Source organism: Eubalaena glacialis, chromosome 4 (assembly GCF_028564815.1).
Source record: "Eubalaena glacialis isolate mEubGla1 chromosome 4, mEubGla1.1.hap2.+ XY, whole genome shotgun sequence".
Taxonomy (NCBI): Eukaryota; Metazoa; Chordata; class Mammalia; order Artiodactyla; family Balaenidae; genus Eubalaena; species Eubalaena glacialis.
In genome coordinates, this window is record NC_083719.1 from 63514172 (window position 1) to 63528299 (window position 14128).

At 38.1% G+C, this 14128-nt stretch overlaps 1 protein-coding gene across 2 annotated transcripts; it reads right to left on the reverse strand.

Moving 5' to 3' along the window:
- Positions 1-2449: 2449 nt before the first annotated feature.
- On the reverse strand, positions 2450-10546 carry MTX3 (metaxin 3). 2 transcript variants are annotated; one of them, XM_061187949.1, is made up of 9 exons: positions 10463-10546; positions 9888-9957; positions 9442-9518; positions 8411-8503; positions 7710-7892; positions 7487-7563; positions 6813-6970; positions 5441-5529; positions 2450-2656 (listed from the first exon to the last, which is right to left on the reverse strand). In XM_061187949.1, the coding sequence occupies exons 1-9, from the start codon at positions 10541-10543 to the stop codon at positions 2546-2548; spliced, it is 939 nt and encodes a 312-aa protein (XP_061043932.1). In that variant the 5' UTR covers positions 10544-10546; the 3' UTR covers positions 2450-2545. The 2 variants fall into 2 exon arrangements, with proteins under 2 accessions (XP_061043932.1, XP_061043933.1); XM_061187950.1 differs by lacking the exon at positions 5441-5529 and having other exon boundaries at positions 2572-2656.
- Positions 10547-14128: the final 3582 nt, after the last annotated feature.

Consider the following 14128-nt stretch of genomic DNA (forward strand, 5'->3'; position numbering starts at 1 on the left):
ACAAACATAGTCCCTTTTATCACATTATCCTCCACCATCGCTTCCAAAAGAAAGTGGCTCACAGTATTTTAAGACTGTGGACCATTTATCTCAGCCAACTCAAACTTTATCCAAAGCATATCCTGACAGGTTGCTCAAAATCTCTCTGCCCAGTCTGGAAAGTTATTCCTTTCCAAGAGCTTCCTATATGTGTGGCTGATCCTTGGAGTGGCTTGTGCTCAGTGATAGCTTCCTAGCATCTCATTAGCTTATACCAAAACCCTCAACTAAGTAACCCAGCATATAAATTCTCACTTATCTAAATCATATTTTGCATCTTAGGAAAGATAGTCTGGAAGCATCATGGCCTATATAGCATACAGCTAAAGGCAGTTCAAAGCAGGAATGACCAAAAGGAAATAAATCACATTTACAGTCGTCTTTCTACTAAAAAAGGATAGATACTTGTTATTCTAAAATGATATTTTTTTATTAAACTTTCAACACATCAAACATTACAGTATGCTTACTGGCTGCATCTTTGTGTCATAAGAATACGATATTCCTTCCACATTCTTATAAAAATGTAAACACATTTTGCTTACTCATGGACAGTAGTAACCTTATTGACAGAAAACTTTACATAACCCCGTATTATCCTTTGACTTTGCCCATGGAGAAACCTGGAGTTAAATTTACCATTCAATTTTAGAATCTGTTAGGGTTAATATAGTTCTTTCTCCTACAAATTTTTTAGTTTTCCAAAAACTAATTTTAATTGTCCCGTTTTACACATGTTTGACGATTGTAAGTCACTTCAAATGCTTTTTGAAAGTTTTAATAGAAATCATGATCGAAAATGACTAACCCTGACTAAAGCATAAGCAGATGATTAATGTGCTAACCACTCATCTCCAATAAACATCAATCCTAGATGACAATAAAGTCCTATGGTCATCATTTCCAACACAGAATATTCAAACAGATTTCCGATGGCTGGACTCTAACAGAAGACTAACGCATCACACACACACACACGCTCTCTCTCCCACCTTTGCAGAAGTAATGTGAAACTCATTAGCTTCTTTCTCTCAGTGCATCCAAACAGATGAACAAGACTTTGAAGACTACCCTGTTTCTCATTAAAACTTTCAAGAAAAAATATTTACAATGACATAAAGACTTCTGTATAAATAGCTACCTAAATACAGAACAAATTGAGAGGATGCAGGTCAAACACAGCTGAGTTCCACTCAGCTCAAATCAGACAAGTCTCTTGAGTCCAAAACTGTTTTCCTAACCTGGGGGTTTCTGCAGGATGTGACAAGATTTGCTGAGCACCATAGTTATCTTTTAAGACACTAATCAAAAACATGGTCCTATATTTTAAAAACCCCAGAAGTAGTTTTAGGACAGCAGAAGCACCTCAGCCACTAAAATAAGCAAGATTCTATTATAAGTAAAATTACCCACACAGCAAATCTTTGAACAGTTCAGCAACCAATAAATAGAAAATGTTCTTTAAAATCTGCTATTTCCGATTACTCCATTGACTCCTTTAACTGTAGTTAACTCTACGGAAAATAATTAATTGTCATAAAGGTTTTGACTACATGATATGTTTCTTAGGAAAGAACACTGGTCTGAGCCAAGCATGGTGAACCTGGACCAGGTACACAGTAGGTACTTCTAGTTCTCTGGCAGTGGGCCCCTCCTGAGTAGTGTCTAACCACTGGGCAAGTGTCAGTCAGACTTTACAGCCTGGCATAATAACGATGCTAACACATTCAGCTCTCCTGAAATCAACCCAAGAAAGAGATGACTAGAGTCAAACGTGTACTATGAATACACAGGTCTAAAGCTCCAATAAATTAAAACAGCCCTTGCTAACCTGTATTGAACACATGAGCAAATACTGTTATATTGAAGTGCATATAGTCAGACAAATATTATATGTAACCATCTTTAATATTTATATATATGGTACTAACTCCCCCAAAGATTAGACTTATGAGAGCATAATTAAAAACACATTCCTCATTGCTTTTTAAAGTTAAATACAGGCTTTTCTACTGAAGTAAATAGAATATTAGAATAATATATTTTTCCTAACGTCTAAAATAGGCATCAGATTTCTAAACAGAAGAAAAAAAGGCTTCAGCCAAAGAGCCACATATTAGATATTTAGACTGGTCTAAGAATACTAAATTAATAAATTAACTTGAATAAACTAACAGTGCACATTCAGAACAGAAGTGTAGCTTTGGGCCAGCAACATGTGAACCAAAGGTAAAAATCTGCCAAGGTTAAGGCAGGTTTTTTATTTACAGTACAATGTGTTTTCTTTTTTCCCCAAGTTCATTTAGCATTTACGTTGATGTTATTTAAAGTGCATTGCCAAGCTAAAACACAAGCTTCCTAACTAAAAAAAAAATTGCTGTCACAGAAAGTTTCTTTTTAGAGTCTTCCTTATACCTATTTATGAATTTTCTTTTTGCCTTCACACACTTAGTGTAAGAGATTACTGCAACAATTATATGACTTTGGACACAAAGCATGAAGACTGTCAGGGTGATAGCCGTTGTGAGGAATTACTTTCTTCTTCTGCTGGAGTCAATTTAAGTGTTGGCAGTTTCCGAGGAGGAAGTTGAGGGCTTTGGCGAAGATTGTCATCCATCTGTGGAAAGTACAAAAGGTACATCTGACTAATGGCTATGGCACCACTTATATGGACTGTGGCCTCCCCATCCAAACTATAGTCTAGAAGAGTACCGAACCTTATGTTTCTAGGACTGCTAGAGAAACCTTTTTCTTGTAAATAATCTCTCAAGAATTCTAGACATCATACCTAAATACTGGCTGGCTCAGTATATGTATGAAAGCAATATGGCTCATCCTTGATGACTTCACAAAATTACAGTAATTCCACAAAATGAATAGTCTACTGAACTCAACCACAGCACAACTTGGTTTAAGAGATCTTCTAATATTAAGTGTAAAAGCAGAATTTCTGTTACATTACTCTCCACAGTTTACAAAGTATGTTCTCATTTGATCTTCCCAACACAACTGTAAAGAAAAAAAAAAGAAGGCGGACACAATCATTCCCTATTTTACAGATTAGCAAAATGAAGCTCAGAATGGTTACCAGATTCGCATTAGGTTGCAAAGCTAGCATCAGAGCTGAAATGTGAACACAGGTCTTCTTATTCTAACACTATTGTTCTTTCAACTATATCTCATTGCCTCAATAAAAATGACCTGTACTCCACTCAAAAAGATCACCTCTTTTAGGCTATGACTATTTAGACCAAGAGAAGCTAAGAAAAGAGACAGAAAGAAGGATAAATTCTTTAGACCTAATCCAGAGGCATTGCAAACACTGGATCAGTTCTAAGTCTGCTCCAGAGAAACAAATCAAGAGCATATTTAGAAAATGTCCAAGAGTTTCAGACTTACCCTAAGGAGTACGTTAGCATCCCGGGAAACACTAGGACAGGGGTTACTTAGAACTGAGTCAGACCTTAGAAAACTACCCTTAACCAGGGTACCCCAAAACCAGAGTGCAAGGTCCTGGTGTTAAGCTGCTTCATAAAAGACTTGAAAGCAGCTGCCATCAATGACCCAAAACCAACAGAATATAGCATCTTATCATCTACTTGATAGGTAAGCTTTTTTAGAGTTTTGAATATAAGCAGCCCAAAGCTCTCTCTTATCTTCTCAAGATGCTTTTATAAAGCATAGGGGAAATGTTTCAGCAGAGGTACATAGGGTTCATAATAAAGGGAAAAGAATAAAAGATTAACTCTTAATTTTCCGAGGGAAAAAGTATTCCCAGTGAACTATCTGAATCAATTGCGATATCATTTTTTTCTTGCAAGAACTAAGTTCCTCAAACATAACTCTCTCTTTTTTTTAAGCTCTAGATTTCCTGTCTAAATGGTGAACGGTGGTAGCCAATAGAATTTGTTGTTCTAATGTCTTGTAGCAAACAGTGAACTGTACTGAAGAGCAGATGGGAAGTGGGGTGGAGAGAGGTGCTGATATAGGGTCAGGAAACTCTCATATATTGATGATGCCAAAATGGAACTGTACCAAGTGGTGACAGGGCCCCCTGGCTTCACTTTCTGCATATGTAGGTATTTCATGGTTCCCTTCACATGTCTAATGAATTTGCCACAGATAGAAATGGAAACTATACTGGATAGCCTTCATCTAGCAGAAAAGTATCTAAAACAGTCTGAGTAATCTTTCCATTATCCACACTTAACTCTCAGTGTATTTCCTCTCATGAGATTTGCTGGATTAGGCTATGAATTAAGACAAACTTGGCTTTGACTCAGCTTACCCAAACTTTAATAAGAGGTACATGCAATACCATAAAAAGAAATAAAATGGTCATTCCAGAGAGTGGCAGTTATAAATCTGGCTATTACCACCAGTAGTAATGGATACATACTTTCATTCATGAGTTAGATGACTGACTAACTGCAAAGCCCATGCTGGAATCCAATTTCTAGGGTTCAAATTCCCTCTCTACCTCTTGCCAGCTGAATGGCCTCGGGCAGGTGATGTTATAAGCTACTCTCGAAGCTTCAGTATCTCATCTGTAAAATGGGAATGACAAAGTACCTGCACACACAGAGCTGCTGTGAAGATTAAATGAGATAACTCATGTAAAGCTCATATAACACAGTGCCTGTTACTCAATCCCCCAAATCCTCTAGCCAGTGTTATTAAGCCACAATGACCTATTAGTTTGTGAAAGAATAAAGCATTATCCATTTGTATAAGAAAAAAAAGCAAATTTATCAAACACTTGAGGAAAAAATGCATAACTCCCTTGTATTTTTCCAATTAGAATCACCCTTGAAATTTCCATTGTTGGCTCCCTCCCCTACCCAATTCCTCAATATCTCTCTCAACAAATGCATACTCCCTAAGTGGCAAAATACCCACACTGGCAAAAATTGTAGACAACGTTGAGAACAGAGGATAGGAAGGAGACAAAATAAAACCATTTATGTGGAAGAAAGAAAAAAACACCATAATGCTTTTAGCAGGAAAGGATAAGCACAGGTGCTTACAATCTCAAGAAACGTTAACCCTCAGAGACAGAAAGAAGCAGACAAGCAAGCAAGAAGTGTTTTTTTGTTTGTCTCTCTCTTTTTTTGAAGCCAGGCTTTTGGGTCTCCTAACTTGAAAAGTACTACTAATTGGGTGGTAAAAGTAAATCCAATACCATTATCAGATCTCTCCCCAAAGCAATCAGGCCATTACTGGCTTCAAAACACTGTATTTTGTACAGCTTTAGTAAATGTATGTTTAAACAGCTTTCTGAAAAAATAAACTTAAAAAAAAAAAACTGAAAAAGTAAAGTTAATGCATAACCCAAAACAATATTAATTGCAGAAAGGAAAATACTAAACTACTATAAAATAACAATTGAAGTAAACTTGACCTTTTCAATCAAGTTGGATTCCTTATTTACAAGTTGTGTGAGTTTCTGCAGATTTGCATCTACCGTTTCTTGTCCAGCAGGAGAGATGCCTAAGAAGCCAGGACAGAAATTAGAAAGAGGAAATTCTGAAAGCCTTACAAGCTGTTTAGATTCAAAGAATATTGAGTCTACCCACCCTCCTAAGTGCCCCATTGCCCACCCCACCCTCCAAAAAAGGCAAAGTGAAAAACCATTCTGGGTTCAAAGGCAAACTTAAGAGGGAGAGTAATGCTCCAAAACCAAACCCTAAGCCAAAGGACTAAATTTGTCCTTAAGGAGACCCTGTTAGCCAAGCATTATGCAGATAGCCAAGGTCATTAGTAAGAGCACAACAGTCCTCATTTCCTTCTCAAATTTGACTTGTACCTTCCCCCCCATTTCACATAGGTCTTTAGTTACAACTATTTGAACAGCTTTCTAAGGCCCCAACAGCTAGCCACGAAGCATCCGAAGTACTTGGAGGAACTTTAAAAAATACAGATTCCTGGGATCCATCCCTAAGGGATTCTAATTCAGTGAATCTGGTATAGGACCCAAGATTTTATATTTGTTCTGTAGTCAGGTTTGCTAACCACTGCTCCCAAGTAACAAGGTTGAAAGTTACTCAGTTTCATGACCCCCAAACTAACTAACCCCTCCCTTGTTATATACAAGTGTATTATATACAAAACACATAACCCACTATAAAAAGTAAACTGTCCCTCAACCAACGATCCTTATGACTTCTATTTCTTAAAAGGACAATTCTGGCCAACTCTCCCCATACAAATTTTGTGTCCCAATCACTTAAGCACAAGGCCCAACACTCTCGAAGAATCAGAGCCTAAGTGACAGGTGCCCTCTGTTTACTATACCTCCAGTCTGATGCAATCAGTTTTGAAGTAGTGGAATCATGGGAGTGTACCTCACCAAAATCAATCTGCTGCTCATTTCTGTTCACACAGGAAAATGCTAGAAGCAACATTTAAAGTAATTGCCCATTTGCATTAGGATAAATGCTATCTTTCAGCAGGGACACAATAAATACCTGTGGTTAACTTTTAGAAGAAAATGACCCACTTCAAAGGGGCAATATTTAAAGAACAAGAAGCAAGAACTGTATAAAATCCAGAACAGACAAATGGCAAATATATATTTCTCTATTTAAAGAAGAACTAACACATGGGAATAAAAATAAAGTTGGAAAAATGCAACTTTTTGAAGTTCTATAAACCAGCATTTAAAGACAATATACAAACTTCTTTAGTAAGTAATGAATTTGGCTTATACATCCTTAGGAGAATATGCAAGTATTCTATGCAAACAAAGATTAGCTGAAGAGGAACCAGCTTACCTCCAAGACTAAGCCTAAAATAACTGTTTAGGATGTCATCACAAAAGCGACACAGGTTGGAGAGCTGTTTCAAATGTTCTTGTAACTGAACTTTAGGAAAGCGTACTTTATAAAGAGGTGCGAGAAAACCAAACACATAGGCATCCAAAGTAGAAGGCCTAAAAATAAATTAAGGATTTTTTAAAAGCACATAAGAAAATATTAATTTGGGATTATGTTAAAAAAAACACTTTTTCTCAAATACATTTGTCAATTCTGAAGTATACAATACAGTCTTTTAAAAGGTTTACTACCCATTCTGGCTTATAAAAATGATGCAGCTAGGGTTTTACTCATTTGTAGCTTTTAAAAAATACTCTACCCATTTTATTTAGAAGAAAATTAAGTTGTAAATTAAAGATTCATTTTTACTCATAAGTGTTATATAGAGACTGGAGACACGGTGGGAATAGTCTTAGAAGTTTCAAATTCACATATGTAGCATATTAAGTCAATGTGAGATTACCCCAACAGAAAAAGTTTCCTATAGTAAAAATCCATTAAATATTTTTTTTAAGTGAAAAACTCATTGGGGATGGGGTGGGAGGACCGGGCAAGGGAACTTGCTTTAAATAACTGCTCACTGAATACATGCAAACAAAACATCAAAATGGTTTTTAAGGGAATGCACTCACGTATCTCCAAAGAAAAACTGAGATGTTCCCAGTCTGTTTGACAGAAGATTTAGGCACTCCTTGGCATCTCTGTATATCTAATAAGGATGAAATTACATCTCAAAGGTAGGAAAGATACTTGAGAACTCCTTTTCAGACTGGCAGCTATAGGTAAGTTCACCCCTGCTCTTTCTCTTGTCCCTCCTCTGGAGGGCCCTTGCTCTGAAGGTAATCCCAACCATACCTGAGCTTCTACATCTCGGAGGTGGTAGAGGGGAGGCTCTCCCCTGGTCAGGATAATCCTATTCAGTGCTCCCTTAGACATTCTTCCAGGCAGGATCAAACTCAAGGGAAAAGGCATTCGTGAAGCAAACCATGGCTTTGTCACAGTAAAGTAATTGTCACTCTCAACCCAGAATGTATGAAGCTGCAAAAGGAGGGAAAAAACACTACAAGGATATTCTTTTACTAAAAGGAAGATCCTCAATCAATGTGAAAGTTTTTCATAAATATCTCTGAATGAAGTTGACTTCACACAAATTTTCCAGTTAGGATGACTCAAGGATAAATCAAGGTTTTTAAATGTGTGAGTTTTGTTGACTGCTCTATCCCAAGCACCCAGAATAAGGCCTGGAACATAGTAGGTGCTCAATGAATATTTGTTGAATGAATGAATTACAGTTGGCCCAACTCTATACATGGACAAACTCCAATCTTTCACAGAGAATTTTTATTTCCAAAATGACATTATCTTTCACTTTGTTGTTTCATACACTAGTTGAACGTCTAACAGAATCAACCCAGTTCTGCAGTTACATGAAAGAATCAAGACTGATACATAAATGAAATTTCTTCTCTTAAGCCTTTTCCATTATTTTTCTTCTAAATCGACTAAGTACACTTTCAGTAAGTCACTAAAATACTGTAATATTCACCAATGCTCACCACTGCAGGAAGAAGCTTCTCTTCGAGGAGAGCAATGTAAGCTAGTGTATCTGCCCCTTGTTTTGCTGACAGTTCATAATCGGCATTGTATTTCTATTAAAAAATATAAAACCAAAAACCTCATAAGTGAAGAACATCCCAAAACAGTGAAGCTAAACAAATTAGGACTCCTATTCTTCCTCAAAAATGGCAAACATATTAAAAGGGGAAAAGAGAAATACAAATTCAGCAACAAATGCTGCTTAATGCAAATAAAGTTCTTAGCACAGCACACGTTAAGGTCAATAAATGTTAGTTTTAGGTGTTTATTTATTATTAACTATTATTTCAATGATTGTTAACGACCTAGTTTAGTTTAGTGCATGGCATGTAGAACAAACTTAATAGAGGCTATTATTATTCTTGTTAACAGTAAGGAAAAAGTTCTAATTAGTAGCATTTTCCCCTTGAAAAAAAGAAAACCTTCCAATTGAGAAAAGTTCTAAATTTTGTTGATATAGGACTTCTTTTTTTAAACTATTGGCAAAATCAATGATAACTTTTGCATTTATGTAAATTGTTGCAGTTTAAACATTTTAGATATATAAATCTTGGCATGTTCAGATATTTTGGATACATTATTTCATGAAACATTTAACTGCAACTATTAGTTTAAGTGCTTTTAAAAAATAGTTGCTAGTTGATGGGAACTCAGACCTCACACCAAGCACAAAATGTGTAGCAATTATGGAACTAAATTTACAATCATATCAATAAATATAATAGTGAAAATGGTTAAATTGCATCTACTTATACCTAAACTTCAATAAAAACCAAGCAAAGTGCATGAAAATATAAATTGACTATAACTCACTATATGGCTTTTGAATCACAGTACAACTCATGATTTAGAGCAGTGACTCTCAGATCTATTCTTATATCAAGCCCTATGTATCTCCAAAAAAGAATTCTAAAAAAAAAATTTTTTTAATGCACTTTCTTTGGAAGCAACATGCAGGGATCAAGAATCTACTTCTTCAGAAGGAACCCACCTGTTTTCTTAAAAAGTTTAGTATTTTTGCTGGCTGAGAAACAATATTGTCTTCAGTTGTCAAAACTGGTACATCTCCTGTAATCAAAACACAGTTTACATACAAGGAAGCATTTCGATTTCCTCTGAAGAGATTCCAATACCCTAAAAACTATGCCAGTCACATTTGGAGAAGAAAAAAATGAGTAACTCATCTTAGGTTTTTGCAATTTCACACACACACAAAAAGTTTTGGAGAGCATTTTCATTTCTCATAATTTCCACTGATTTGGCTTCTCCTTTGAAGTATTACTCAGAATGATCAAAACATAAGCAACACACAGCCAAGGTCATGGTAAGAACTAAAAGCCCAAGGTACGCCATGGCTACAAGCCCCCTAGCTTTAAATAAGAGGGGGGAGGGTGCTTACAGAGGGCAGAAATGGGTGTTTAAAAGTTTACACTGTACCTCTTGAACCTCTCCAGGTGTTATCTATGACATTGACTTTCAGGGGTGCACCAGAAAATTTGGCGTAAGCCTGAAAGAGAGTTTGCAATAAAACACTTTAGACTGAGTACGTAATGAAAATCTGCAGAGCAGCTTTACTTCAAAGCCGGGTCCCCAGAAGGCAGAAACGCCTGACTCGGGGGCTGCGTCCCTCCCGCTACTTCTAGCCGGGGTTGCGCGCTGCCAAGATTTCGAGGACTTTTTTCCCCCCACACGTTTGGGGGATGCAGAGCGGGGAGCGCGCGCCTCCTGTTTTGGGCTTTCATTCCACTGCGCAGACGGCTTTGCAAGGCTGAGAAAACTCGGAGCCAAGCGGAGAAGCCATGACTTCTCCTCCAGGCTTCGGCGGGGTCACAGGCTAGGCTGTAACTCGTTGGACGGGAAGGAGCCCCAGGCGGTGCAGCGAGCAGCGCCCCGGCCGGCCGGGCCCGAGCGCCGCCGGAACCAACCCCAGCCGCCGGGACCCGGACCAGCCAGCCTCGCGTCTCTGGCCCCGCCCCTTCTTTCCCGCGCCCCGGCCTGCGAGGCGGCCTCACCATCACCACCAGGGACTCGCTGTGCACCGACGGGAGCCCCCAGCCGCCTCCCCAGCACCTGAGCTCCAAGGGCGCCGCCATCTTGCCGGGGCCGACCTTTGCTATCCCGGAAATACTTTTGCCGCCTACTTTCCGGCACGTGGAAACGCGGGGGCGGGGCGCGAGGGAGGGAAGGATACTTTGGGGACTGGGAGAGGTGCAAGGCGGGAAGGGCCACTGAAGGGGTAAACAACACGCTTAGCAACAGTTTGGCCTGGGGGTTAAGAGTCCTGGGCAATGTCATACAACCCGCCAGTAATTCCTCAAGTACTTATTGGATGCCTAATGTGTACCAAGCACTTTGACTATTACTACCCTGGGCCTAAACTAACCCATTTGTAAACCAGGCATGACAGTTTATTCACAAGATTGTTGTGTTTAAAATTATGACATGGAGGTAAAGAACTTGGTGTATAGTAGGTACTCTGTAATTGTTTGACCCCTTTTCCCCGTATATTTGGCTTCTGCTTCTTGCCATTCTCAATCTCAGTTAGTCACCTTCATATTTGCTCGTTACACTCTTCCTAAAAGTAACAGGTTTCCTGACGTTTGTCAAGTGAATTCTGCCGTTCTTCAGTCTGGAATATCGTTCTTCCCTGGCACTGCTCCCTCAGAAATGAGCTTAACTGTCACCTCCCTGGGACAATTTTCCAAAGTTAGGAACTTCTGGATTCCTGCAGTATCTTGTACATACTTGAATTGTAGCTTCTATCTGATACAAACCTTTTGCCTTTCAGTGTACTAGAAGTTCTTTGAAGACTGAACAGGGCTGGCTTCATAGATGTGAGACCTCTGCAGTCACACACGGCCCTATACTTAGAAGAGCTCACATTTGCCTTAATGTTCTGGTGTCATTGTCTTGAAATTCTTAATAATTTTTGAACAAAGGGCCCTGCATTTTTTATTTCAATTGGGCCCTGCAAATCATGTCACCAGTCGTGTCTGTGGGCCTAGTGGGCATGAACTACATGTTTCTTGAACATCAAACTGACAATTTCTCAGAAAAATGGAGGAAAAAGAGGAAAGATAGGCCTTGGGAATGCCATGATTGTAACATGCTCTCTGGGTCTTGAAATTAGCACCTGGATGTCAGGCTTCTTTCTAGAAGGCAAAGTAAACTTTCTGGGATACGCTCCCAGTCACTCCTCTGAGATCTTTCCTTCCTTGTGCCTCTGAGATGGCTGGGTCCCTTCAAACATCTGAAAACTCAAAAGAAATCTCTGCAAATTTTCATAAAATTACAATTGAACAAGTAATTGCTAAGCACTCCCTTACTGTTTACATAGCCATCTAAATTACAGTATGAATCTGCTAAAGTCCATTTTCATGTTTCAAAGGCAGGAGTTCTCAGAAATGGGTAGGGAAGTTATGTCAAAGGTGACATTCCTTTAACAATACTTTAAACTGGGAAATGTGTAACATATGTACCATTAAAATTAAATGTCAAAATATTTATTGAGCAGCTACTATGTCCAAAACACTGTAAGGCTCTGGGAGAATACAGAGATAAATAAGGTATGACTTCTATCTTCAGGAGTTTATACTCTACAAAGGAGACAAAGGATTAGGTGTAACAAGTTAGATTATCATGTGTAAAGTTAGAAATAAAAATAAAATACTATGGAAGCAGAGAGTAGGAATGATACATCCTCTGTGGGATCAATGGAGTCTGTCTGTTCAGTCTTCAGTATAAAGCAGGTAATTCAACTTTCAGATTCAAGTAATTGGACCTCCCTGTTTAGAGGATTAAAATCCCAAGCCATAAAGCTCAGAGTCCATATACTACAATTAGGCATTTTAAATAATCGTACACAGAGAATGTAGATTACTTTAGTCTTGTTTATAGGAGGGAGGGAGGTGAAAGTGGATGTACATTCTTTGTGGACACACAGCATAATTACTCAGTTTAGCCTTCTTCCTTATTGCTGCTGTTACATACAACAGTTTCATTTGCATTAAAGAGAAATTAAATCTCCTAGCATTGAGTTGAGACAGAGAATAGCATGCTAATGCTTCTGATGAGAGACTCCTTACACACAGGTTTATTAGTGCCTGTTTAATAGCAATCTTTTATTGTTGCAATTCCTCTTGAGAGTCTGTATTTTCTAGATTGAATTTTAAAATCCTAGGCCAGTTGATTGCACAACGATGCTGAATATGGTTCCAGAGAACCACAGAGAAAGCTGAAACCTTCAGGAATTATGCCTGGTATGGGTAGTTGGTATGCCCCTGCGCCTTTTTCTGGCTGCTAAAGAGTATTATTCAAAGTTCATCAAAATAATTTCAGATTCCTACCAGGAGGCATGTTATCGGCAAAAGATTCATGTATGTGTGGGATGACCGGAATTACAGCTTTATAATGAGTATTCCAGACAGTGTTTTCCCTGAAAAAGAAATCTTACTTTTCAAAATATAGACATTGAAAATGGCTTCATCTAGTGATGGTCATCTGGACTCCAGGGACCTGATCTTGGCATCCATTCCTATCCCTCGTGTGTTTCTTAACTTAGGAGCCATGGTATTAGGATCTTTTGTCTGGATGATTAAGAATCTGTAATATGGTGCTGTCAGCAAAGATGAAAGGTTTGTGACAAGTGATTATGCATTATGAACTAGAGAGCCTTGAATGTCGCTTTCAACTCTAAACTTCTGTAATTCAGTTCCATGTTCAGATAAGGAACCCTTGGGGAGGAAACTAACAAACACTGAATAGAAGTCAGGAGAGCTGGTTGCCTGACTTTTGTTTCTAAATAGCCATATGACCTTGAGCCAATCATTTTACCTTTATTCCTCAACTCATTCACTTATAAAGTGAAGGTTGTTTTAGCTCTGAGATACTATCATTTTATGTGTGATAAGCATTTAATAATAGCTGACATTCATGGAACAATTTCTACATGCCAGAAATTGTTTTAAGTATCCAACATAACTCATTTGATTTTCATAATGACTCCATGAGGTAAATACTGTTATGTTCCCCTATTTTCAGGGAGGGAAATTAAGGCACAAAGATATTAATTAACCTTCCCAAGGTCACCTAGCCAATAGGTGATAGAGACAGGATTTGAACCCAGGCAGTCTGGGCTTATACTCTTAACCACTACGTCATTCTGCCTGTAGCCTTCTTTTTCTTTCTTTTTTTTTTTTTTTAGAAATTTCATGTAATGTCTGGAACATTTATATTAACATATTTCCATACAAATAACCCAATGAAAGTTTAGTATTAGTTGTTTTGTTTGTTTTTTTATACTGCAGGTTCTTATTAGTCATCAATTTTATACACATCAGTGTATACATGTCAATCCCAATCGCCCAATTCAGCACACCACCATCCCCACCCCACCGCAGTTTTCCCCCCTTGGTGTCCATATGTCTGTTCTCTACATCTGTGTCTCAACTTCTGCCCTGTAAACCAGCTCATCTGTACCATTTTTCTAGGTTCCACATACATGCGTTAATATACGATATTTGTTTTTCTCTTTCTGACTTACTTCACTCTATATGACAGTCTCTAGATCCATCCACGTCTCAACAAATGACTCAATTTCGTTCCTTTTTATGGTTGAGTAATATTCCATTGTATATATGTACCACATCTTATTTATCCATTCGTCTGTTGATGGGCAT

Coding starts and splice junctions, on each gene's coding strand:
- MTX3 (XM_061187949.1), bottom strand. CDS start 10,543: ATGGCGGCGCCCTTGGAGCTCAGGTGCTGGGGAGGCGGCTGGGGGCTC. Junction 9,958..10,462: donor GCGAGTCCCTGGTGGTGATG/GTGAGGCCGCCT, acceptor ACTCTCTTTCAG/GCTTACGCCAAATTTTCTGG. Junction 8,504..9,441: donor TAAACTTTTTAAGAAAACAG/GTGGGTTCCTTC, acceptor ATTTTTTAATAG/AAATACAATGCCGATTATGA.